This window comes from Rutilus rutilus (assembly GCF_951802725.1).
Source record: "Rutilus rutilus genome assembly, chromosome: 9".
Classification (NCBI taxonomy): Eukaryota; Metazoa; Chordata; class Actinopteri; order Cypriniformes; family Leuciscidae; genus Rutilus; species Rutilus rutilus.
Window position 1 is genome coordinate 42622962 of NC_140223.1, and position 27006 is coordinate 42649967.

The 27006-nt window shown below is 38.3% G+C and overlaps 1 protein-coding gene and 1 long non-coding RNA gene across 2 annotated transcripts in view; one reads left to right on the forward strand and one right to left on the reverse strand.

Moving 5' to 3' along the window:
• Positions 1-5287: 5287 nt before the first annotated feature.
• Positions 5288-19917, reverse strand: LOC311297174. Its single transcript, XR_014628771.1, has 3 exons — positions 19768-19917; positions 7154-7282; positions 5288-7024 (listed from the first exon to the last, which is right to left on the reverse strand). It is a non-coding gene; the product is annotated as an uncharacterized lncRNA (long non-coding RNA).
• Positions 19918-19964: 47 nt separating this feature from the next.
• The window catches only part of aadac (arylacetamide deacetylase), a 44284-nt gene continuing 37242 nt past the window's right edge, over positions 19965-27006 (forward strand). Inside the window, exon 1 of the mRNA XM_084419355.1 lies at positions 19965-20248. Within this exon, the coding sequence (XP_084275481.1) occupies positions 20108-20248 (141 nt within the window). The 5' untranslated portion in view covers positions 19965-20107. The remainder of the gene's footprint in view (positions 20249-27006) is intronic.

Below are 27006 nucleotides of genomic sequence, written 5' to 3' on the forward strand. Positions count from 1 at the left end.
GCGAATTAAATTAGCCTCGATGGCGATAGAAAAGGTTGTTGGGACTGAAACGCACAGATAACCTGTACAACAGAGTAACTGAAATCTTCTTGAGGAAAGAAATAAGGATGGATTTTGTGTAAAAATAATCAGTAGTTTTGGTGAGTATAATTTTTGTCCCCGTTTTTTCCGTGCTGAATATGACTTTCTTCTTAATTTTTCTTGTAAATTTATGATCGAAACTTTTTTTCTTCTTCAAATATTCATACTTTTGTTACATCTGAAGAACGACAGACAAGGGAAGCTCCGTTTCTGAAATCTTTAATCGGAAACAACTGTACACAAACGCACCAGCCTAACTTGCTCGTTTCTCTCTACCGGGCCTTTTCCGAACTCACCGCATTAACCCTATAACTGCCAGGGCAAAATAAAACTGCCGGGGCAATTATAAAGAGTCTGTGCGCTATTAAAAGAGTATTAAGAGGTGGATTAATTCAGGTAGGACACCACTGAAGGCCTAGGTGTGAAATGCACCGCCCGCCACTGCAACCACAGAAAACACATCAATAATAATAATAATTCGTTACATTTGTCTATGGGAAATATCAGACAGTTTCTTTGTAGTTCAGATGATGTCTAATGTGTGGGAGAATTATTTTTTTTTTTTTACATAAGAATAACTTAAGGTCATTGCTTGTCTGGTTATCTGCGGTAAGGTGTCTTGTCAAATGCCAATGAAGGGCACTCAAAGTCTTAAACGAACAGAGACAAACAGAAACAGACATGGCTGTGAATGGTGTCTGTACTATTACAGTAATGGTCAAAGTTAATAATTAAATAGTAATAAAACAATAATTAAAAGTACATGTTTGGTTGGTAGTTTGTCTCTCTATACTGGCTGTTCTGAGCGCTGTCATTATCATGTGACTGATCAGATGACTAACAAGGACATTAGTGCCTTCCATGATGCTATTCTATTCCTGAGTCAGAAAACAGTGAATCCGTATCCTTCTGCATTCATCCTTGGCCTTTGACAGCTTTGTCTGTGTGTTTTATTGTTATTGTTCATATTACATTAAATTGTGTTTGATTATTTCAAAGTATTTGTAATTTGTATTATTCGAGTGCCACGCAGATGTGGATCATGTGGGAGCTATTGATATACTTATTACTTTCATTTGCATGACAATTTATTTTCATGTTGTTTGATAAGAAGAACATTTCAATCTAGATTACAACAATACTTGTTAGAAGTATTTATTTATATACACATCATGGATGTAAATTCATATTGTCTGTTTATTATTTCATAGTTTTACCCTACCCTTATTAAACCATGGAAAAGGACATTGGGTGTCTGTGAAGTTGATGAGGGGGAGTTTATAGCTTGCGGTTGAAGTATACACAGGACGTTTATGGAGAACAGTACAGTGTCATCCTAAACAGTCTGATCCTGTAATGTCTAATCCAAGGAGAAAGAAGGTAGACGGAGTAGATCCAAATATAAACTTGATTTATTAACATACAGGAAACTCAGGCAATGTAATATCAAAGACCACAGTGTGCCATGCACAAAGAATACAGGACAATGAATTGGAACTAAAGACGAACTTACACACACAGTGAAGATGAACCAAATACAGACATGTCACTAATGATCACTAGACGTGTCTGCTAATTAATCAAATGATGAATAACCGTGGTAACTGATGACAAACGGGAACAAAGATAAGCTAACTAAAAGTCCTTATAAATGAAACTAAAACAAACAAAACTGAATGTTATTGTGACTAGAGTTGCCAACCCGTTCTGTATATTATGGAATCGTCCCGTATTTAATACATAAAATAAGCGTTCTAATATGAAAGCGCAGTTTGTCCCATATACGCAGGCATATGCTAGAGTCTAGACCATACGAATAAGGCCACATCCACAAGAAGCCAGAGCTTTCCCAATCCAATGTTTTTTCGCTCCAAAAAAAATCTGTAAACACGGGGTCGTCTCAGGAAATATCAGCATACACACGAAACCACTGAAACCGACTCAAAATGATGTAGTATACATGCCAGACCAGTATGTGGCGCTGTAATTCTGCCACAGAGATACACTAAAAACGAAGAAGACGGAGCATGCGCAGAATACAATACGCGCTGTATATAATATTAGGCCCAGGAGATTCTTATTTTTACCAAGATCTTGAACAATCATAAATGGCCTGGTACAAAATAGGGATGAGTCACGATATTCGAATAGTTAGCGGATGCATAAAGCTTGCCACAAAGAACCGGCAAAAGAAATCATTATGAATGTTTCAAATACAGCTGGGGGATATTTTAATTGTTTATTAATAAACTAGTGTTTTCTGTGTCAGTGTCGGCTGCAAAGATGTTGACGATGCTGGCTCGCCATCTTCACAGTATTGTAAACGTGCCTATAGAGAGAAATGCACACTTCATACGTATTACATAAGAGAGTTGTCTGTTTCTTTAAGTTTTGAATTGTTTTGTTTAAAAGTAGACATTTTCAAGCTTTCTATAGATATAGATATATTTCTGAGTTTCGGGTCATTTATGATTGCTCCAGTTCATAAGCAATGCAAGTGATCACGCCGGTGCCTCCACGTCCTGATTAAATTGTTTGCTATATTTGCTTCTTATTTACTAAATCCAGGCAATTTGTTGATGAAACATTGATTAAAATTAAGATTCAATTTATACAAAACGAAATTCACTTTAAAGAAAGGCTTTATACAAAACGGTCAAAATTATGTTTCCCAATATATATTGCGCATCTTATGATCCTATTACCCATGCTGTTCACTTTTTATATAATCAACATAGATGAAATAAAAAAATACCATATTATTTAAACATAAATACAAAACGATTTTTTCCGGTGATCATGTGGGAGAGGGGTGTGTTTTTTGTATAATAATCAAATAATTCCCAGCGATCCTCGAATATTATTTTTGCTTGAAATGCTCATCCCTACAAAATACGAAATGTCTTAATCAGACAAGCATCATAGCATAAGAAAGAAAATATAAATAAATAAAGAAGTAAAATAAAACTACATTCAAGTAAATACTAAATTGATTGTGAGTTCTAATAATCTAGTAATAATCGTTTGATAAGTGTGCCAGAGGTTTTGGCTTCTAAACCGTCCTCGTGTAGAGTATTTTTAAATCAAGAGCAGGGACGGGTTTCTGTGGATTTTGTTTTCTGCCATTATCGAGTGCACTCATTCAATCCCACAATGCACCACAATAATGAGTGTACAACTGATGTACGCTTGACGGCTAGAGAATACCCATAATGCATTGAGAGAGTTGGCTAAATGAATTCCCGCGTCTGACCAGAAGATGGCGCTGCAGCTGAATCATCCATCCATCCATTTTCCAAACCGCTGGTCCAATCCCAGATAGCAGACCAACATTGAATCTACACTGAATCAATGTTAATGTATTAACCAAAAGATCATTGAATCAATGTTGAAATTTAACATTGATTTTTCATCAGGTTTGCACCCTGAAATAGTGTTATTTCAACGATGAAAAAATCAATATGGTCATAAAATCAATATTATTTCAACCATAATTAAATCACTTATTTAACATTGAATCAACATAGAAACAATATAAAATCAATCTTGCTTTATGTACAGCAAGATTCTATGCTAGTTTAATCATGCTTGTACTGTGCTTGAATTTTTAAATGACTCCTTTCAGACAGAGACCATGTACCAGTTTTTTAATCAAAATGTCATTCAAAGTAAACTACTAAATCCTTCAGTTGAAATCCTTCAGTACTAAATCCTTCAGTTGACAAGTAAATGTATTTATTTATGCCCCCAAAACTGAACAGGAAATATCACATTCAGAATAAAAATGGCATTTCGTGGTGACAAAGACAAAAACAGTGCAGTACTACGGTAAGAAAGAATGAAACATTACTCTGATAAATATTTCAAATTCAATTTTATTTAGCACATTTAGAACAGACCACAATGCTTTACAGAAGAACAACATTAAACAATATAGCATGCATTAAAAAATAAAACAAGATATAATATGCATTATAAAATAAAAAAAGATATAACATGCATTATAAAATAAAACAAAATAAGAGCAACATAGCTGAGTAACCATAAAACAAAAGAACCAGAACAGAAATCAGAACTCAGATATAAATAAATAAATAAATAAATAGCTTGCTATTATTTGAATACAAAAATTATATTACCCATCGTGCCCGTCGTCTTCCATTTGCGTGCCCAAAGAACTCCCGCTTCTTTGCGCCTTTTTTTAACGGGTTAGTTCGCCCTAGAATGAAAATGAACAATTTACCCACTGTTGGTTTTACTCACGATGACATTTGGTAAAAGACAAATTTAAATTCAATATATTAATAGGGAAAATCCCGGCCGTTGGTTTGTGTTCATGTTACTAATACATTTAACATAGCAGTTAATTCCGACTCACCCAGAAAAGCAAACAAGTTGTAAAAAATATAGATAAATAAAAATGAGAAATGAAAGATTAGAGATTTAAGATTAACTTACCTCTAAAAATCACTCTGTCGTTGCCCGAATGCTTCGTCTGTCTGTCTGTTTCGCGCTTGAAATCTGTTGACCGTTATGCAGCGCTTTGATCTGATTGGCTGTTGGCAACCAATGTTAGGACTGTCTAGGCAACCAGTGGAGAAATTTAAGCTGACCAAAAATCAACATTGATTCAATGTTTGTCTTTTCAACACTGAAAAACATTGAATTATCAACATTGATTCAATATATATATATATATATATATATATATATATATATATATATATATATAAATATATATATATATATATATATTTTTACATTTTTATTTAAACAACAATCAACATACATATTCACATAACAACACAACCAACAACACAACATGCATCCAGACATACATTGTGCTTTTACATCGTGTATATAAAGAAAACAGTAAGGAGAAATAATAACATCAGTAGATCAAAGGCAAAACCTGACGACAGCATCAATTTGTCCAGTTATAGTTATAATTGGTTTTGGAGATAATTTATGAAAGGACGCCATATTACAGTGAACTTAGGCCCGGAGCCCCTTAAATTAAGTCTTATTTTTTCCAAACTCAGGAAATGTAACACATCTCTGGCCCACTATTTAAAAGAAGGGGGGAAGGACTGTTTCCAATTAATCAAAATTAAGCGCCTTGCCAGTAGGGAAGTAAAGGCTTTACAGTCCAATTAGCTTTTTGACAAAGCGTTTTTTTCACACACAATACCAAAGATGGCAGTTAAAGGATTTGCACAAACATCTTTACTAAAAATTCTAGAATAAGATACAAAAATCTGCGACCAAAAAAAAGACAGCCTAGGACATAACCAGAACATATGAGCTAAGGTAGCAGGGGACTGCTTACATCTTGTACAGGTAGGGTCAACAGAGGAATACATCTTTGCCAGCTTGGCCTTGGATAAATGAAGCCTGTGTACCACTTTGAATTGAATAAGGCTGTGTCTAGCACAGATAGAAGAGCCATGAATTCTATATTTAGCCTCATTCCATTCCTTGTCTGTCAGACAAATATTGAGATCCAGTTGCCAGGAATCTCTTTGTGCATTAACAGAAGTGGATAATAATGATATAAGTTTTATATATAAGCTAGAAATAGTTCCCCTTTGCTCCGGGTCATCAGGAAAGAGTAGGTCAATAGGGTTTGGATCGGGATGGGAAGGAAAAGAGATAAAATTCTTGCGTGTGAAATCACGTGCCTGTAGATATCTGAAAAAGTGTGTTTTAGGTAATTCAAAACGAGATTCCAATTGCACAAAAGATAAGAAGGAACCATCAGCGAAAAGATCTTTGAATGTTAAGATTCCTTTTTCTTGCCATAGCAAGAATGCCTGATCATTTATAGGCTGAGTGAATCGATGGTTTCTGGCAACTGGGGCACAAGTTGAACCTCTCTGCCATCCAAAAAATTTGCGAATTTGGGCCCAAATCTGGATGGAGTTCCAAACCATAGGGTGCAACATGTGAGATTTGATTCAATATTATTTTAACATTGAATTTTCAACATTGTTCCAATATTATTTTAGCATTAATTTTTCAACATTGATCCAATATTATTTAGCATTGAATTTTCAACCTCACCCAAAATGATGATTCTGATGGAATTTCAACATTTAATCAATGTCACCTTGCTATCTGGGATATGGGTACAATGTAATCTCATACAGGTATAAATTCCTTTTAATTGATTATTAAATTGCTTACTTAAAGTGTATATATGCTAGTTTCCATGGCAGAGTTCAAGATATCTTTTAATTGATTATTAAATTGCTTAATTAAAGTTTATACATGCCAGTTTCCATGACAGAGTTCAAGATATCTTTTAATTGATTATTAAATTGCTTAATTAAAGTTTATACATGCCAGTTTCCATGACAGAGTTCAAGATAAATCTTTTCATTACTACTGGAGCTGTCAGTTTCAAATGATTATTAAACAGCAAGCACAAACTATGCAGAAACGGCAGCCCTTCTGGCTCGATTTCATTCACTCCCTCAAATGGACTCTGTAAGTGGAGTAATGTAAGGAAATAGTGAATGAGGGTATAGGGGGAATGAAGGTATAGGGGTGATTTCGAACACACCCAGAGACTTTATACAGGGCAAAGAAACAAACTTTATGCTGGGCAGGACCAGCGGCAATAAAGACACAGAAGACTTAGAACTGGTTGGGACCAGTGGCGATGGGAGATTCAGCAGAATGTCCACATCCAATTCCTCAAAATAACCAGTATCAGCTCACACTCCTCCTCCATTCCCTCAAACTCCACTAGCCCTCCACTCCTGGTCAGACTCACTGTGGGGCTCGGGCTCCGCGGCGATGTCCTTTTGTCTGGCTCATCCGTCGCAGTGGGCTCTGGCTTATTGTCCGTGAAGTCCACTGGAGAATTTTGGGCAGGCAGGGTTGGGATGGGGTATAGCTGGTTCAGAGCAGGCTTCAGTGACCGTGTTAAGAGAGATTTCTACAAGTGATTTAACAAACAATTGTTATTGTGTATCCCAAACAATACAGTAACAAGGACGCTGGAAAAACATTTCTTAAAGAAATAGCAATAACAAAAAAGGTAATAACTTTTTTTTTAATTACTCACCCTCATATAATTTCAAACCTGTGTGACTTTGTTTCATCTTCAGACCACTGCCTTTACTTGAATCAAAGTGTTGGTCACTATTCACCCTCATTGTACAGCAATGTTCTTCAAATTTCTTCATTTGAAGTTCTGAAGAAGAACCAGAGACATAAGGATTTGGATTTATTACATGTACATTACATTTGTTTTTGTTTTTTTGGGGTGAACTATACCTGTAAGGCTTTCGGGACCGCAGTGTAAAACTAACATGAGTTCTAAGATGGATTCTGCAATCTATTTACAGTGCTTTGGGGAAACGCAGACCAGGCTAATGATTCACACTCTATTCAAGGTCTGCTACATCATCTTGAAAAATGACTGTAAAAGTTCTTACCTATCAGCTATCAGGAACAGAAAACAAAATGGCAGTCTTTATTACACACTAAATTTATGTTCTATGTGTGGACTCTAACGTTGTTTTTTCTTTGGTTCCCATGTTTCCTTCCTGTGTTTAGTTCTTGTTCCCCATTGATAGTTGGTTTCTATGGTTACTCATTGATTAATTGATTATTCACTTGTCCTGTTTAATTTCTTTATTTAGCCATAAATAAATTAAATATGTTAAAAGAAACTGATTTATATTTTGCCATAAATATTTGTTATTTTGTTAATGTTATTTGTTACATCATTCATTCATTCATTCATTCATCCATTATATAGCTATCTCCCTTTTTCGTTCTTTTAAGCATTCTAAAATAATTGTTCTTCATTAAATAATATAATTAATTATTGTGGTTTTGCTCCATATGTGGTTACTTCAATGGTTTAAACTTTAGATTCTGTAAGTTGCTTTATGATTTTATGTCATCCAACAGCATCATAGCAGGATAAATGTTCCCCTCCACCCCTGTGTCTGAAAGCCCAAGGATGATGTAAACCACTGACACAAGAGGAGACAGAGCCTGGGGTGCAGAGCCTCCGCCTGTGGGAAATCAATAGATTGGTCAATACATTATATCAGGGGTTCTCAGATCTGGTCCTCGAGATCCATTTTCCTGCAGAGTTTAGCTCCAACCCTGATCAAACTCCCCTGCATTACACCATGATGTATTCATAATGAAGATCATAAAGGTCATGATTAATGTGTTGTTGTAGAAATGGGCTCAACTGCATAATTGTTACAGTTCTGTGTTCCTGAGTTCTGTTTTTGTTTCAGTTTCGGTGTTCCGTTTCCCCCTGTCTTCTGTGTATTTTGGTCTAGTCCTGTTTTCCCCGGTCTGTGTAATTGATTCCTCGTTAGTCTCGTCAGCTGTGTCTTGTTTCCCTGATCTGTTCTCCTGTGTATTTAAGCCCTGTGTGTTTCAGTCTTCAGTGTCGGTTCTCGTTTATGTAACGTTAATGTATAGTGTGTGTTCTGCCCGTTGTTCCTGTGTTTTGAGATCTTTTGAATTAAACTCCTTGTATTGAAGAGCTCTGTCGTCTTCACCTTCCTCCTGCACTATACTACCGTAACAGAAGAACCGACCCAAAACAGATCAACTAACATGGACCTAGCAGCGGGATGGAAGATTTTACGGCCACGCCTAATCCTGGTACCCAGGGTGGCCGCCTTAACATCGCCGGTGAGTTACCAGCCAAGGAGGCGGCCACACCTAGTTCTTATCCCCAGGGTGGCCGCCTTCTCACCACCTGAGATTCTCCACGCCTGCCCGCCAGAGCCAGAGCCCGTCGCCTGCCCGCCAGAGCCAGAGCCCGTCGCCTGCCCGCCAGAGCCCGTCGCCTGCCCGCCAGAGCCAGAGCCCGTCGCCTGCCCGCCAGAGCCAGAGCCCGTCGCCTGCCCGCCAGAGCCAGAGCCCGTCGCCTGCCCGCCAGAGCCCGTCGCCTGCCCGCCAGAGCCAGAGCCCGTCGCCTGCCTGCTAGAGCCAGAGCCTGTTGCCTGCCCGCTAGTGTCTGTGAACGTCGAGACAGAGCCTTCATCTCCGCTGGTCCCGTCCAGCATAGTGCTTCCATCTCCGCTGGTCCCGTCCAGCATAGTGACTTCTTCTCCGCTGGTCCCGTCCAGCGTAGTGACTTCTTCTCCGCTGGTCCCGTCCAGCATAGTGACTTCATCTCCGCTGGTCCCGTCCAGCATAGTGCATTCTTCTCCGCTGGTCCCGTCCAGCACAGTGCCTTCATCTCCGCTGGTCCCGTCCAGCATAGGGCATTCTTCTCCGCTGGTTCCGTCCAGCACAGTGTCTTCATCTCCGCTGGTCCCGTCCAGCACAAAGCCTTCTCCGTTGGTCCCGTCCAGCACAGATTCTTCACCGCTGGTCCCGTCCAGCACAAAGCCTTCACCGCTGGTCCCGTCCAGCACAGATCCTTCACCGCTGGTCCCGTCCAGCATAGAGACTTCTTCGCCGCTGTTACTGCACAGCTCCGAGCCCTCTTCGCCGCTGTTCCTGCACAGCTCCGAGCCCTCTTCGCCGCTGTTACTGCGCAGCTCCGAGCCCTCTTCGCCACTGTTCCTGCACAGCTCCAAGCCCTCTTCGCCGCTGTTACTGCACAGTTCCGAGCCCTCTTCGCCGCTGTTACTGCACAGCTCCGAGCCCTCTTCGCCGCTGTTACTGCGCAGCTCCGAGCCCTCTTCGCCGCTGTTCCTGCACAGCTCCGAGCCCTCTTCGCCGCTGTTCCTGCACAGCTCAGAGCCCTCATCGCTGCCCTGCACCAAGCCCTCTTTGACACCCGGGACTTTGCCCAAGTATTTTTTGGGGGGGGGCCATATACCTCTGTCCTGGCATTCTGAAAAAGATTCCCCGCCATGGCCGCCCGAGGGGGTTTCCCCGCCATGGCCGCCCGAAGGGGTTTCCCCGCCGTGGTCACACCCACAGCCTGCTCCGCCGTGGTCACACCCACAGCCTGCTCCGCCATGTCCACGCCCACAGCCTGCTCCACGCCCACAGCCTGCTCCACGCCCACAGCCTGCTCCACGCCCACAGCCTGCTCCACGCCCACAGCCTGCTCCACGCCCACAGTCTGCTCCACGCCCACAGCCTGCTCCACGCCCACAGCCTGCTCCACGCCCACAGTCTGCTCCACGCCCACAGCCTGCTCCGCCCTGGAGGCTTCCCACTGTGTCTCCCTTGCCCGGTCTCCCCTGTCAGCCTCCAGGGCGCCCACCCTCCCACCCCTTTGGATGTTTATTAGGCGCGAGGACGCGCCTACCGGGAGGGGGGAGTAATGTTACAGTTCTGTGTTCCTGAGTTCTGTTTTTGTTTCAGTTTCGGTGTTCCGTTTCCCCCTGTCTTCTGTGTATTTTGGTCTAGTCCTGTTTTCCCCGGTCTGTGTAATTGATTCCTCGTTAGTCTCGTCAGCTGTGTCTTGTTTCCCTGATCTGTTCTCCTGTGTATTTAAGCCCTGTGTGTTTCAGTCTTCAGTGTCGGTTCTCGTTTATGTAACGTTAATGTATAGTGTGTGTTCTGCCCGTTGTTCCTGTGTTTTGAGATCTTTTGAATTAAACTCCTTGTATTGAAGAGCTCTGTCGTCTTCACCTTCCTCCTGCACTATACTACCGTAACAATAATATAGCTGGAAAATATTTATTTGCGATGTATGAATGTAATTACACAGAGCAGAAACCAATTACCTGCCACAGGCAGGGGCACGGGAAGTGGGGAAGTGCTTGCAGCAAACTCCTGCTCTTTAATAGTTGTTCTCTTTAAATCAATTTGATTACGCCAAAAATCAATGCGCATGTCTTTCGTTTTAGCCACATTTATTTGCAGGAATGCATTGTCACACCACTGAACAAAATGATCTACTACAGGGCCATGGTCATTTTCTTCAGCACGGAGGAGACTGACAATAGCTGAATTGTCTGACAATTTTACAATAAGTGTAAATGTCATTCCTGCAATCATCAGTGTATAAAATATGCAGGAGTGGAGAAAGGACACAACCCTGAGGGGACCCTGTGGATGAAGACAAAGCCTCTGACAAACACTCATTCACCCTTACTCTCTGGAATCGCTCAGTTAAAAAGTCAAGGATCCAACCAATGATACTAAAATCAAAACCAAAGCTCAAAAGCTTCTTGACTAAAATGTGAGGATGTATCGTATTAAAAGCGAATGAGAAATCAACAAATAAAATTCTAGTCTTGCTTCCTTCTAAATGCTTAAAGTCCCCGTGAACCGGAAGTTGCAAACGACTTTTCTCCAGTGTAGTGACGCATTTCCGAGAGAAACGGAATAATAAATGAGGAAAATAGTGGGCGTGGCTTATTTTCCAACTAGCACCTGATTGGATCTAGATAAGTAGGTGTTTAATTCAAAAAATGGAGGCAGATCTAAACGCAAGTTTACAATCGGTTGTTGAGGATTACTCGCCACCTGAATCACCGCAATTTAGTTTGCAGCAGGAGGAGGAGGAAGATGAAGAAGAACAGGAACACACGGAGGATCATTTCGTCACGGGAATCAGACCTTACATGTTTGAGCCGTTACATGCGGAGAGTTCAAATGGTCACCTGGACGTGGCGGCTCAGGAGCAAGTTCACACTCGCGAGCATCTCGATGTGTCCCAATGGTAATACTAATTGTAATTATAAAACTATTTTTATTCGCTATTACTGCTGCAACCAATGATAGTAACGTGCGTTTTATGTTTTTGAATCTTGTACCTTGTCTAGAATAGTTGCCTTCATCTATAATTGACAGATAATTTAGCTTACCACGATTAAACCACAACTGTGTTCTGTCCTATTTTTGAAGCATTCGCGCGTGAAGTGCTTCGAGCACATCCGTGACCACTCTGTTATCCCTCCTTCCTCGAAATGTAAAAAAATCGAGCCATCTGGACCGTAACGAGGGAATTTTAGGGAAAGGGAAAAGTGTTCCGTGAGTTCCACAACCAAAAATGCACCTCCTCGCCATCTCTCCTTTCACGCGCTGTCAAACACACAGGCAGCCTGTCTACTGTCAGTTGGAGGGGCGTGGTTACGGATTAAGGAGACGCCAAATTCCTCACGCCTACGTCATCAGTGAAGGTACTCCAATGCAGAGGGGAGGGGCATTTTCAGATTTTGATTAAAGATTATGAAGCCAAAAAATTTTTTTGTGTGGATTGACTCGCATGGATGAATTGTTCAGCACAAAACGATCAATTTAGGCGAACAAAGTGAATATAGTCAATTTTGATTTCACGGGGACTTTAAGTACCAGCAAATTCAACAGAGTGGCCATAGCATCCTCTACTCCACACCTGGCCCTAAAAGCAAACTGAAGAGGGTCAAGGGAATTTTGTACCTTTGTACAAAAGGCTCTTTTTTACTCTTCATTACTAAGGAAATCAGAGCAACTGATCATTTAGTGCTACTGGATGATTGTTTTGAGCTACTGGAATGACTGTAGAGGTCTTGACCTTTGAGGTATTATATGAAAAATATAATAAAAAATAGGTCCCAATTGCTCTGCATGATAAGCAGCCGACCCTCAATATTATCAAGGCCCGGGCTTTTCCTGGCTTTTGAATACTTAAACACCTTAATTGCATCCTGTTCTGCAAAAGGGATAAGACTATTACCAGACTATTAAATTATTTTTCTGCTCAAAAAGTATATTCCTAAAATCATAAGTATTACATAAAATATAAGTTAACCTTACATAAATGCTTCTGCAAGCTGAAAATCATCTCTATACCCTTCAAATACCACCTTAGAATCTTTTTTGGGATTTTCATATTATCCCAGGCTGAGCCCAAATTACTGTTTTTTAACTCCCATTCTATAATTTCTTTATAATGCAGCTTTACCTTATCTCCAGTTTCACTTCCCTTTATAACCTGTTTAATCCCAAATTTTTTCTTGCAATTTGAGTAGGCTACATGCATTTTACTCCTTAGACCTCCCTAATAAACAAATGTTATGCCTTCTTTGATTTTATGTTGGTTTAGTTAGTGAAATATTAGGTTTTATACTCTGTCATAATAGTGACCATGGGAAACACCATAGTCAGAATTCACACAAATTCTTCAATTAGACCTATTTACACAACACATTCAAAGACATCCATAACCTCGTTTTGTCATTTCATGAAGGAGGCTTAGTGAGGTGAAGAGTTTGTCATGTACAAAGTTACACCCTGGAGGAACTTCCGCTTGTTCGGCTAGACCTCTATGGGCTAGACCATGACTACACTTGGGCCCTGTCCTAGGCCAGTTTCAGGGAGATGTGTGTGCACTCATTCAGTGCAAGGAAGATGTGTCACAATTTGTAGAAAGGGTTGTTTGTGGTCATGTGTGAGGCACACCAATTGGTTCACATGAACATCTGCCTCATCCTCCAGATAGTTCCCCCTTTGCATTGCCATTCAATAATCTACCTGGGAAATGGGCAGTTTCACCCTGGTACTCCCTATCTGAGCCATCACTATCACAGTCCCTTTCAATTCCCTCTGTTTGCTGCACACAGCACTTGGGGGGTCACGTACATCTAGGAAGTCCCACCATCTGATCGTTTTAAATAAATCGAGCGCAGCGTTAGTTCAGGCAGGCCACGTAGGCATAGGCTGCGATCAGCTGACGCAATCAGCTGTCAAATTGCTCCAACCACTACCATTATTCTATTAGGCCAGGAGGAGATATATATACGTGGCATTACTACTTGGAAAGCATGCTCAAACTGCTCGCAACCCTCCCGCCCTCACCCCTATAAGTATCAAGCATATTACTGTGCACCTTTTGGCTGTCGTCGTCTTTTGTTTCAGATTACCAAGGCTTTCAAGTCCTAGCTGTCATGGACATCATTAAGCTCTGTATACCACTAATTATGGAGCAAGAACTTATTGTTACTTGTTCATCATTGTGTCAGTGTTTTATTCGCTGAATTTAGCTAGCTTCTTTGCACGAAGAACAACACAGTGACGAAACGCGTTTGTCCATTTAGGGCCACCGTAGAAACATGTCGGCGCAAAATAGCTATTTCAATGTAAGGGGACCCATGGTGTATGTAGATAGAAATGCCTCATTCTAAGGTAATAAAAACTAAATGGATCATTAAGTAAGGTCTTTATACAGCACTGAAAATATAGTTGTGTATATGATATTGCATTTCTGTCAACAGATCCTCCTAAATATTACACAATGCACCTACAAGTTATTTTTTAAAAAGGTTGTAGACAATGAGAATGTAACATGAGAATCGATTAAATTAATGTTTTATATTTTGAGACAAAGGTTGTCTTAATCATTTTCAGTTTTGCTAAAGGTAATTTAGTTTTTCAATAGTGGAAGAACATGTAAAAGTATGGTATTTGGGCAGGGACAGATTATGACTTGTAAAGTGGAAAATTTGGTTTGACCAGTAAAAAAAAGAAAATCCAATAACAATCTGCTTAATTGCCTTTTTTATTTCAAGGTGCATCTTTTACAGTAGTTCAAACAACTGTAGAGTGAAGGGTGTATGTTTCTACTTTTTACAGTTCAAATTTTAAAGCTGCAGTCCACAGTTTTTCCTCTTTGTCGCCATCTCTGTTCGAAATCTGCAATTGCAGTTGTTCGCGGAATTATCAACTTTACGTGCGTTGTGCCTCTGCACAGCACAGCATGGATGAATCCAATGTTTTAAGGAGAATGTGCGGCTGTTAGTCACCGCGCCGGTGTGGATACTGTCATTCGCAATCACAGATTCTACTTTTTGGAAATTTGACCAACATAAGAATTTTCACCGGAAAATGCCGTCTAAACAAGTAAGTAACATCTAGGGATGTCCCGATCCGATCCACGGCATCTGTATCGTGTCGATACTGGCCCAAAACGCTAGATCGGATACCAGAGGGGAGATAAAAATGTATCCGATACCTATGATCCGATACCTATTATAGGGGTGGAACGGTACATGTATTAGTACTGAACGTACGTTCGGTGCATAGATTTACACAGAGAATACACGGTATAAAAATAAATAAAACTCGCGTGCACATTAATTAATTTAATACGGAACTAACGTTACTATTAGATACGCGCATATGCGGGAACGCGCGTCTATATCGCTTCAAACGCTCGCTTTATCATTATACGCACGCGGCGCGTCCTATTCGCTTTGGACGCGTGAATGGATTCAAACTGTTCAAGCATCGAAATAGACGCGAATTTGACACTCTATTCGCGTTTGGTGTGAACGCAGCAAAATGAACAGGCTGCGATGTCAAGATTGCAATGCTGGAATGTATGTGTGTGTGTGTGTGTCAGAGAGAGAGAGGCACGGGCGCGATCGAACAGTGGAAACATAAAAACATACTCTGTCATTTTCATACAGGAAATCATTAAAACTGCAAAAAGTGTTTAGCTTATATTTGTGTAAAACACAACATTGTGCTTCCAGTCACCCAACCAAAATCACACACACACACACACACACACACACACACACACACACACACACACGCTGTTTAAAAGCAAAAATGATCTCATGTTTTGGACATTCATCATATTGCATTGGTTTTCATTTCTTGTCCTAAAACAGAGCACTAATCTGTTTATGTTCTACATTGAATAAAAAAGAAAATCAAATGTGTTTTTAAAAGGAGTATTATTTTATACAGAAATTAACTTTATTCTCATCTGAATTATAAATAATTTAAGTTAATTAAAATTCTAAGGAAACAAATATATTGATCTGAAATATAGCAAATTAATTTTAAATTCATTCAGGTTACCAAACATATCTCAAGGTCTTTTGAATAAAGGCTGGCAGTCTTTCATTATCAGCTGTTGTTGTGGACTATATACTGGAGAAGTATTTGTTCTCCATTTGAGTGAGATGTTTTTATGTGGCTAATTGAGCAAAGTGCTCCCATATATTTTATTATTAGTAGTATTAGTTCAAGAAAAAAATGAAAATATCGGATTGATATCGGTATCGGCAAATAGCCGAAGCTGCGGCATCGGTATCGTATCGGAAGTGAAAAAGTGGTATCGGGACATCCCTAGTAACATCCACTTTTGTTCTGACCAACTAAGGGAAAAAAAGCATTGCAGTAAATCACGGTGATTAAATCTAACGATCGCTTTTCATATCACGTCAAACTGTGCAAATTATACTTTGTTCTCAAATTGTTAATGTTAACCACATCAGCATTAATGCGTGACTACATTTAATGCCCTTCCGATATTTATCCTTGTTTTCGCATGGGCCGGTTGCAGTCTCTTTTTTTCTCCGAAGTCTTTCGCCTTTTACAATGGGTGAATCTCCATTTGTCACTGATGATTGTCGTTTGAACCTTTCTGGATCCGCCATCAAACTGATGAGTATTATCTCAAGTGCTGTGAGAAAAGGCTATAAATCTCCACCTCCAGCATCCTCACACTCATAGCCGACTAGCCGAGACACCTTTATGTGTACAGATGTGACGTAATGACGCAAAGACATGCTCGAATTTCCCGCGGAAATCCACCAGTACCACTGGAATTAAAAACATTATTACAAGCTTAACATTTTGAATCGAGCTAAGGAAAGTGGATAGTTTTGAACACTGGCTGGTTATGTATTTGCTCAAATTTATTTTGGGTAATTTTTAACCCAAAAAAGCTACGGACTGCAGCTTTAAATAATACATATGCTAAAACATGCTCTCTCTAGGCCCATTTTTTGGATCATTTATAATTAGGCAATGCTGGACAGTTATGCTGTAATAATAAATAGTTATTTTTCCAATACCTATCACAAAAAATAAATAAAAACAGCTTAAAGAGTGGTTCTAATAAATATAATTTTAAACAGGATGGGAGAATGGTTCTATAAAAGGTTTTGGGGCCCAACAGTAAGTTCCAGGGAGCCCTCATAGTCCAAGAGCTTTGTTTAAGAGGCCTTGTGTAGGCTATGGGACACATATATTACAGCATTAATAAACAGTTGCTTTCATTGTTAATGGGTTTTCTGAACCAAACTGGATTGCGCTGCCTTTAACCCCCACCCTGTTTTGTTTTGTTCTATCCTCTGCGCTTCCGCGTTCATCAATACGTCATGCGTCAGGTCAGAGGTCACTCTTTCGCCGTAAATCACTGTGTATCACTGTCTGCCGGAAGCTAGTTATTATAGCTAATAAAGTCATAAATATGGATATTTTTCTAACACAATCGCATGGCTTCGCTTCAGAAGGCCTTTATTAACCCCCAGGAGCCGTATGGATTATTTTTTATGATGGATGCATTTGTTTTGGGCTTCAAAATCTCGTCCTCCATTCACTACCATTATAAAGCACAATTCATTTAACTGACGAAATTCTTGCTGCAATGGACAAAAAACAGTATTTTGTAAGTATATTTCTGGACCTACAGAAAGCGTTTGACACCGTCAACCATAACCTACTGTTGACAAAATTACAACATTATGGATTAAGGGGTCAGACATATAAATGGCTTGAAAGTTATTTAAGTAATAGAAGCCAATATGTTCAATTTAAAAATCATAACTCGGACTGTAGAACTGTTGTATGCGGAATTCCCCAGGGTTCTGTAATAGGCCCTAAACTTTTTATATTATTTATTAATGATATATTTGAGGCTTCCAAAGACATTAATTTTTTGTTGTTTGCTGATGACACAACAGTGTTCAAGACTGGGACAGATTTAAATGAATTAATGGTCATTATTGAAAGGGAAATGACAGAATTAAAGAAATGGTTTGATTGTAATAAATTGTTTTTAAATTGGGATAAGACAAATTATATGGTTTTTGGAAATAAGGGAAAACAGGGATGCCCAAAATTAGTTTACATTTACATTTAGTCATTTAGCAGACGCTTTTATCCAAAGCGACTTACAAATTAGGAGTTATTGAGGATGTAAATTGTTATTGAGGATGTAAATATTCAACGTGTTTCAGAAATCAAATTTTTGGGAGTTATCCTAGACAGCAAACTTAGCTGGAAGCCTCATATCGAGTATATCAAAGGTAAAGTTAGTAAAAATATTGGTATTCTTTATAACGTTAAACACATATTGGATGAAGCTTCATTACAGCTTCTATATTTAACCTTAATTGTTCCATATTTAACATATTGCATCGAAGTGTGGGGTAATGCATGCACCAGTTATACAGAAAGGCTGTTCTTATTGCAGAAGAAAGCGATAAGAATTGTGAATTACAAAGGTTTACGAGACCACACAAATAAACTGTTTATAAAATTGCAGACCTTGAAATTTAAAGAGTTGGTCAAATTTAAAATACTACAAACTATGTGGAGAGTGAAAAATTATTTGGTGCCAATACATATTCAAAACAAATTCATGCTAATTACTGACAGTAATAATAGAAGAAAAGGCCATTTTTGTGTACCATATTCACGCACCTCACAAAAACAAAAAGGGTTTCTTGTAATTGGCATCAATTTATGGAACTCTTTGGATATTGTGCAAAAATCATGTAACACGATTGTTCAATTCAATAAAATGTATAAAAAAAATGTACTTAGAAAATACGAAGGTAGAGAAGTATGAGAACCAATGTTTGACAAATTTGAAATTAATTATTTAGATGTGAAGTAATATTGCACCTCGATAGAGGGAATAAAAATAAACTAAAATAAACAAATAAATAAATAAAAAACGTCGAGCCATCTGTTTTGTGTCGGTTCAGATTATTGAAAAAAGGGGCATGAAATTATAAGACTAGGTCTTCCTCATGCTCCTATTCAGCATTGAATGTTATTATTTTGTTGATGTGATTATTATTGTGTCTGTAATAACATCATGACTGAATAAAGAACTTGAATGAATGAATGAATGAATGAAAGAAAGCTTGGAAGAGCCAGGATATTTTTTATATAACTGATTGTATTTGTCTGTAAGTCATACCTTGGATGGCTTGAGGGTGAGTAAATATAATAATTAATATAATATATATAATTTTTGGGTGAACTATCACTTTAAAATGATAATAAATACCTGACTGAATTTTCCATTCGTTGGCATGATATGGTTAGATTCAGATGGGAATATTATACAAGTTGGGTGTCCACCTTAACGATAATCACCATATTTACGGTGAAGCCATCATATGTAGAAATATAATATTAATCATAATATAAAATATAATTTATATAGTTAAGCTTTATTGAATTATTATGGGATCTCCTTCAATACTTGCAGAATATTTACTTTTTAAAATAATTTTGTGTCTGCATTTTTAAAATGAACATTTTAATGACAGTATATTATTGAACAAAAATGAATTTCTATTGATGCAAACTTTGCTAAAGTGATTGTTTTGATCAAGTACTAACTTAGACATTATTAATAACATTATTTTAGCTGCAGTATTTGTATCAGTACTGTGTGTCTTTGCCCCCTGCTGGTTTTACCTTGTGTGTATGTGGGGTTAAAGACCTCATTATTTATCTGCTGCATTATTGTTGAATAAAAACATTAATCATAGAATCATTCTGCAGTCATACACCATGGGAATAGTGAAAAGCACATTTGTATAAGGCCTTTAGCCCGTTATACCCCACATCTGATCCTGCGCAGCAGCATATATCAACACGATGACAACAGCTGGTTTAACACGAGACAAACTGCTCGTAGAAATGTCAACACGAAGCAAGCAAGAAAAGTAGAGCCATTCAACAGTGTTGTGAGTATAGAGAGGGAGGCACACAAACCGTGCGATGACCCACAGGGTTTTCTGAGGAATTTGAGAGGAGCTCCAGCCGCGTTTCATTACGATTTAATAAATCCTTTGCGCAGCAGATCTGAGGAGACCAGAGCGCGCTCAAGCGCAAATCTTTCCACATGCACGCGTACAGTATCACGATCAGATGACTCTAACACGTGTTGTCATATCTCGCTGGCTCCAGTCCAAAATTAATCCAGGATTACACTTTAACACAGAGAGAACTCAATGACTAATAAACGCAGCTGACGGAGCTTTCACTTGCCGAGGACTTCTAAAGCAAACAGACTATAAAATAAACGGAAGACACGTACAGGCGAGATCTAAAAATGAGGTCTAAAGGAGTGTTTGTGCTTGTGTTACTGGGCGCGTTAACCGCTTATTACGTTTATACACCAATCCCGAATAACATAGAAGAGAGATGGAAACTAATGCTCACTGACTCTTTCTTCAAAACTTTAAGCCACTTGGTAAGTTTGCTTGCATTTGTATTTTAAGTGGATAAAAGACTGACAGACATCATTCTGAAGTTTAATGCCAGTTAAACGCATGTGTATTGCGATATTACTGCCATATTGTTATTTTCGGCTGGGTTGATCAGAGAGTGTGATTACGCAACTAATCGCAGTTGTAACCTATTTGTTGTTTCAAGCGTTAGATTATTTGTTTGGATTTCACAAGTGTTTGGCAGGACACTGCTCAAGAGTGTGTGTCAATAGAGTCAGGCAGATTTACAGTTTACAGATTATGTCAATTCTTAATCCGACCATTAAAGAAAGCTTTGTGGTTAATAATAGAAGGAAATTATAGCAGGAAATGCCATTTAAATAAATACCTTAATGTGTAAAACGCACCTTAAATAGGGGTGAGTGGTGTAACACTATTTGGGTCAAAATCACCATAAAATGCCTTTGAGACTTCACAATTTCCCAAAAAAAATCTGAGATTTTCCATTTAACTTCATATGTGTTGTATTAAGGAGACATTAGGCTGTTAGAAATGCATATTGGTCAAGCTCCAGCACTTTTTATAAATTAACTGCAAGCTGACAATATACGAGCAAACCATAAAATATGTCCACCCTGTCATGGACAAACTCATAGTAGAATAAATACATTTTCATTGCATAGTGATTATAAAATGTAGATCTGAGGAAAGAGAATGTGTCCCTTTCCCAACAAAACATTTTAGTTAATGGTAAAAGTATTTTGATAATAATGAAGTTACTGCTTAAATATGTATTGCCCAATAAAATATGCGATAGTTGCACATTCTATTCTAAATAAAATCTAACAACAAAGATATTTAGTCAAAATTTAAAACAATACTAACTGGCCCTCATTTGTTTATTAAGAAATCACACACAAGGTTTTGTTAACTTGTTAAAATAATTACTTTATTTTCATCATAAAAGTTGAACATGACAGGGTGGACAACAAAATGACAGGGTGGACAACAAGACGACAGGGTGGACAAATGCTTTAATGGGTGAACTAGAATGGGGGAACATTTTAAAAACAACAGGACCTTCAAAAAAACCTTAACCAATATAGAAGAAGGAAGGGCCTGGCTCAGGCTGATTTTCAGGAGTTGCAAATGTCCACCCTGTCATGAACCATGTCCACCCTGTCATGTGACAGGGTGGACATTTTTTGGCTAAATTTAGTATTTAATGAGCACATGGTGTGCAGCAGTAAGCAAAGTGATTCACTGTTGAAGCTGACTGCGCACTGTTTAAAATGTATATTTAGAATTTATGAAAAGTTTTTATATTAATTAATATTTCACAATGACAGGGTGGACATGTTAAGCTTGACAACACGCAACTACAAACACAATATGATGAAAATTAGGAAATATAAGTGTAGATACTTTCTGTGTGTGTTGCAGATGTTTTAACCTCCACTGAAGAAAGACCAAATGGGGGAGGGGATGTCACTAAGTACATCAGTTGGTTTCTTAAAGGGACGTTTACCCCATAATGACAGGGTGGACAGCAATCTCAGGGACACATGCAAACTGCTTAATATTATTATGAAAATAAAATATAAATAATCAAAATGACTTGTTTTATTAAATAACTTGCTGAGGACAATAAGTACATTAAAAAAGTATTATAATTGTATGTAATTTAACCACTTTTTACACTCACTGAAGTTAGCTGAGCAGCGTGTGGGACATGCCAAAATCACATACATCCAATCAAAGAAAATGGTATAAAATCAGAAAAACACATTTTAAGAGACGTATCATTGTACTTGTATGTGTGTAAGTGTTTGGCCATTTATAATAAAACCTCAGAATTTCATTATTTTGCATTATGTTCATGATGACTGAGCGATTCTGATGAGGACACCAAAGGCACTTTATAGTGATATTGACCCATTTGCTTTAACGTCTAACTCTGTGTTGTTGCTGCTGCTTTTTTCCCCGGTCTCAGTTTGTCTTACAAATTACATTTGTTTTGAAATCTACATCTTGTAAATCTGATTAACTGTAAAAACGTGTCACTGTTGTTACAACTACTGGCTGAGTTGTAGGTGCAGTGGAACACTAATACAAATATGGACATCAGTTTACATTTTTAAGTGACATTCATCTTGTTTTTTTTTTAAACCATTCCCCATCACCCTGACTTTTCATTTTAAAGGTACAATATGTAAGAATTTTGAATCAAAATACTAACTTGCACAGTGTTATATTTCTTTCAATTGTGTACAATATTATCCTAAATGTTTCCAAGACTTTGTAAATTCAGAGAAATTCTGTTTAGTGTGATAGTGTAGACCAAGTTAAAGAGCGCTGCGTTACCTCACAAGTTTAATTCGTCAAATAAACTGCCCTGTGTGAGTATTAATTCAGCACTTGCGGGTAGTTCGGGAGATTGAAATGTCCTCATTCCTTTATATCCGCGGGACTCGCGTGTGGCGCTGATATCTGTCTCTCATTAGCAATCGGGCCCTGCTTCATACCACAGTCATGTTAAAAAACATTAATGTATTCACTCATCCATAAACATTATTAGATCCATCGGCATGACGACAAGTTCCATGATTCGTCTTTATTCACTGCGTCATCAATTTACGCCTTTGTTATTGTGAGAGGTTAGCGACCCCTAGCGGCAGAAAAATAAATGACATATTGTAGCTTTAAACATTTCCGTTCTGCAAATAGGAAACATTTAAATTGTAAACAAGTTTCAAAAAAATGAATACTGTACAAACACATAAAAACATGGCTAACAACTAAGAAACATGCCACAATGTCTTTTTATGCTGCATCCCAATTTGCCTACTTGTACTACGCCCCAAAAAAATATGTAGGCTACTCTTTTTCTGAAGAAAAAGTACATATTTTTGAGTGTAACAGAAGACTAGGCAAATTTTGTAACATTTATACCATGTCATAATTGATTATTTTTTCTTGGCATATTTGTGTTGATCCTGTCGTTGTAAACTGGCCTGTCAATCATCTTGTCACAGTTAAGGTCCACATATGCTTCATTCATGTGCTATTGGAAAATTCCTACTTCCCACTTCTGAAGTCGTGATAAATGGTGTGTTCAAGTCCTCCTGGGAAGTCCGTATTTACGCGGTGGGAAGTCATGTTTACGACAGCAGGTGCATTCAAGTCACTTTCGTCGGAGTAAGATGGCGGAGTACTTTCTCTTAATTAATTGCACAAAAATATAGCTAGAAAATGAAGAACAAAGACATCAGGTGTGCATTGCTTTCTTAAGATTCTAATTAATGAAGCTACTGCAAACTTTATCGTTGCATATTATATTGTTATAATGCCATCATATTCTGTGCAGGCAGTTCTTCTTTTGTTGCAAAGAACTGGCAACCCTTCTAGGGACTGTTCGTTTTTTATTTAAAGTCCACATGAATTCAAAATTGACCATATTTACTTTGCTTGCCTAAATTGATCGTTTTGTGGTGAACAATTCATCCATCCAAGTCAATCCACACAAAAAAAATTTTGGCTTCATAATCTTTAATCAAAATCTGAAAATGCCCCTCCCCTCTGCATTGGAGGACCTTCCCTGATGACGTATGTTTGACGGCTTGGTTTGGGCAAACGCTTAACCACTCCCCTCAAACCGTTAGTCTGCTATGAGCAAGAGATGGAGAGGAGGAGCGCTAGAGTAAAACCCTGCCCTCTGTTCAATATACCTTTTCACTGGGAAATACGTCACAACACTGGAGAAAAGTCGTTTGCAACTTCCGGTTCACGCAGACTTTAAAGGATTAGTTCACTTTCAAAAAAATTTTTTTGATAATTTACTCACCCCGATGTCATCCAAGATATCCAAATCAAGGTTTTTGAGGAAAACGTTCCAGGATTTTTCTCCATATAATGGACTTCAATGGCAACCAACTATGCCAATGTTCAAAGAAGATTCAAATGCCCGTCTCAATGCAGCTTCAAAGTCTCGTGTGACTTTTCCAACGTGATGACGCAATGCACGGCGCATCTCAGAGATGGCACACGACGAGCATTTGTGGTTAAAAAGTATATATATATATATATATATATATATATATATATATATTATTTATTTATTTATTTTTTTAGAAAATGACTGATCGTTTCGCTAGATTAGAACCCTATTTCTCGACTGGGATCGTGTCGAGACTTTGAAGCTGCATTGAGACGGACATTTGAACCTTCTTTGAACATTGGTATAGTTGGTTGCCATTGAAGTCCATTCTGTGTAGAAAAATCCTGGAATGGTTTCCTCAAAAACCTTAATTTCTTTTCGACTGAAGAAAGAAAGACATGGATATCTTGGATGACTTCGGGGTGAGTAAATTATCAGCAAAAAAATTTTTGAAAGTGAACTAATCCATTAAGGCACTACTGGAGGAGTTTTGAGATCTATAGTCAAAATAGACTTGACCCTCCCTTCACCAGCAATACATTTTTCTATGACCCTCCAAAATGATTGTGAAAAAAGGCATGACCCTCCCCGATAATTTATTGATTACTTCTGTACTGGTTTGTGCTCGGCAAAGATGTTCAGATAGCCATTGTTTTTTTACAACCGTGACAAACGACTTAACCTCTGCTTTCTCATCTTACTGTCATGATTCCTGTCTTTTGTTCCACTTGTTTTGTGTGTCCTTTTGTCATTTCCTTGTGCTGTCTTGTGCTAAGTAGTTTTTCATGTTGATTAGTCTCCCCAGGCGTTTCCTCATTTCCTAAGCTTGTTTGCCCCTGTGTATTTATAGCCCTTGTGTTTCACTTGTTACTTGGTCAGTTGTTGTACATGTATGGTTGCTTCTAGTTCGGTCATTCTCGTGGTTTTGTTTCTTTATTCCTGGAGTTCTTTATTATTTGTTCTATGTCTTATAGATATCATGATTTTTGATCGTGGATGATTGAATGTCTCCATGATCTGCTTTTGAAGAAAGATGGTAGTATCGTACAGCGCACATTCTATCAGCTGCAGTTCTGGCACCTCAGTCCCAATACTGTAAAACTCACATCACATGTTAACGCAGCGGTAGAGTTACACTCACAGGACACTGCACTTATTCGCAATCATAAAAGTTCATTATTTGCTTGCGCTTAAAAGCTTTGCCGGGTAAACATTTCATTGGCGTTCTGTTCTGACATAATGCACTTTTTCTGAGCGCATACACCCGAAGCGTGTGCGCGCAATGTCAAACAGCGCCAAACCGGACAGACCCATCTGCTAGCGGTGGGGGGCGAGACTGAGAGAGCTTCATGGAAACATATGCACCAAACAAACCACCATGAAATTTTGCTGTTTTCATGAAAAGTTGGGTGACCCTCCCCCTAGACTAAAAAAAGGTTGAATGACCCTCCCCTCAACAAAGAATAAAAAGACATGACCCTCCCCTGTTTTCCCCCTATTATGTCTACCTTGTTGATTACAGCAGCACTGTGATTCTACAGCAAATGATTTTCAGCATTTTCAATATAATCCAAAATATTTCTTAAAAGTTGTTCTGATCAAAAGACTTTGAAAATGACTTTATTTAGACACACTGACATTAATAATCAGCCTGTGAATCTCAACAATGGTGACAATAATAAAGCATGTTGCGATGCACACCAAAACTCATTCATGGCTCCCATCATGCATTGCGGTATGAATAAATTATGATCTGAATTGTCTTAGTAATTTCCTTTCCAAAGAATAAAAAGACATGACCCTCCGGTGGACCATTCCATAAATACCGAACGATCCCCTACCGTTCTTTTTTCCCCAGGCCGCGAAGGATAGAACGATATTTAGGGAGGACATGCCGTTTCAGAGAGAGATACAGAGGAGATCACAGGAGAGCATGAACAGATTGTTTTCTCTTCTTGACAGAATGGTAGAGAAATAAACTTTTGGTTATGTTCATTAAAATTTGAGAATGAAATAATCGCATACATTACTTTTATGCAAGTTATATTTGTAAATGAAACAAAAAATTATTTCTGTGCATTGTTTTATTTTTGTAATGCAAGTTACAACTTGTAAATGTAATGAAATTATTCTGTTCATTTATTTTTGTCATGTCAATTAATTTGTAAATGAAACAAAATAAATTGTTCTATTGGCTCCCTTTTTGCATACAGTACTTTTTACAAGTATTTACAAGATAAGTTACGTTAAAGATAAGAAAAACTAAATACATGTTTAAATTAACAGTATACATAAAACAGATTGGAAGAAACCATTTTTCAATAAAAAGACTTATTGAGCTGAGCAGGAGATCCTGGATAATCTGCACAATAGAGACGCTGGTAAGGCCTCTGCCAGTGGGACATCATCTGGGATCAGTGCATATTTCCACTGCCAGCCACTGAGATGTTCTCAGAAAGAGGGAAGAATAAGTTCAATTAACTCACATACTCAAAAATCAAACCATAAAATATTTTGACATGAAAAACCGTTCTATGAGCTAAACTCAGGACAGCGGCCCTCCAGGACCGGCATATTTTTAGTGTTTCTATTATATTCTGTTCATTTTTTTTTTAAACTATCTAATATCAAAATCTAATATCCATGTGTAAAAAGTCAGTTTTTCATATAAAGTACAATATTTGTCTCTGAGATGAAGAGGAGTTGAATAACAATCTAAAGTACTTCAAATGTATACTTTAATCCAGAGTAAATGTATGTCGTTACTTTCTACCACTGGTTATTTGGAAAAGTGTCACATTTCATTTTTTTTGCTAGCTGTGTCCCGGGAGTTGTTCAATGCAA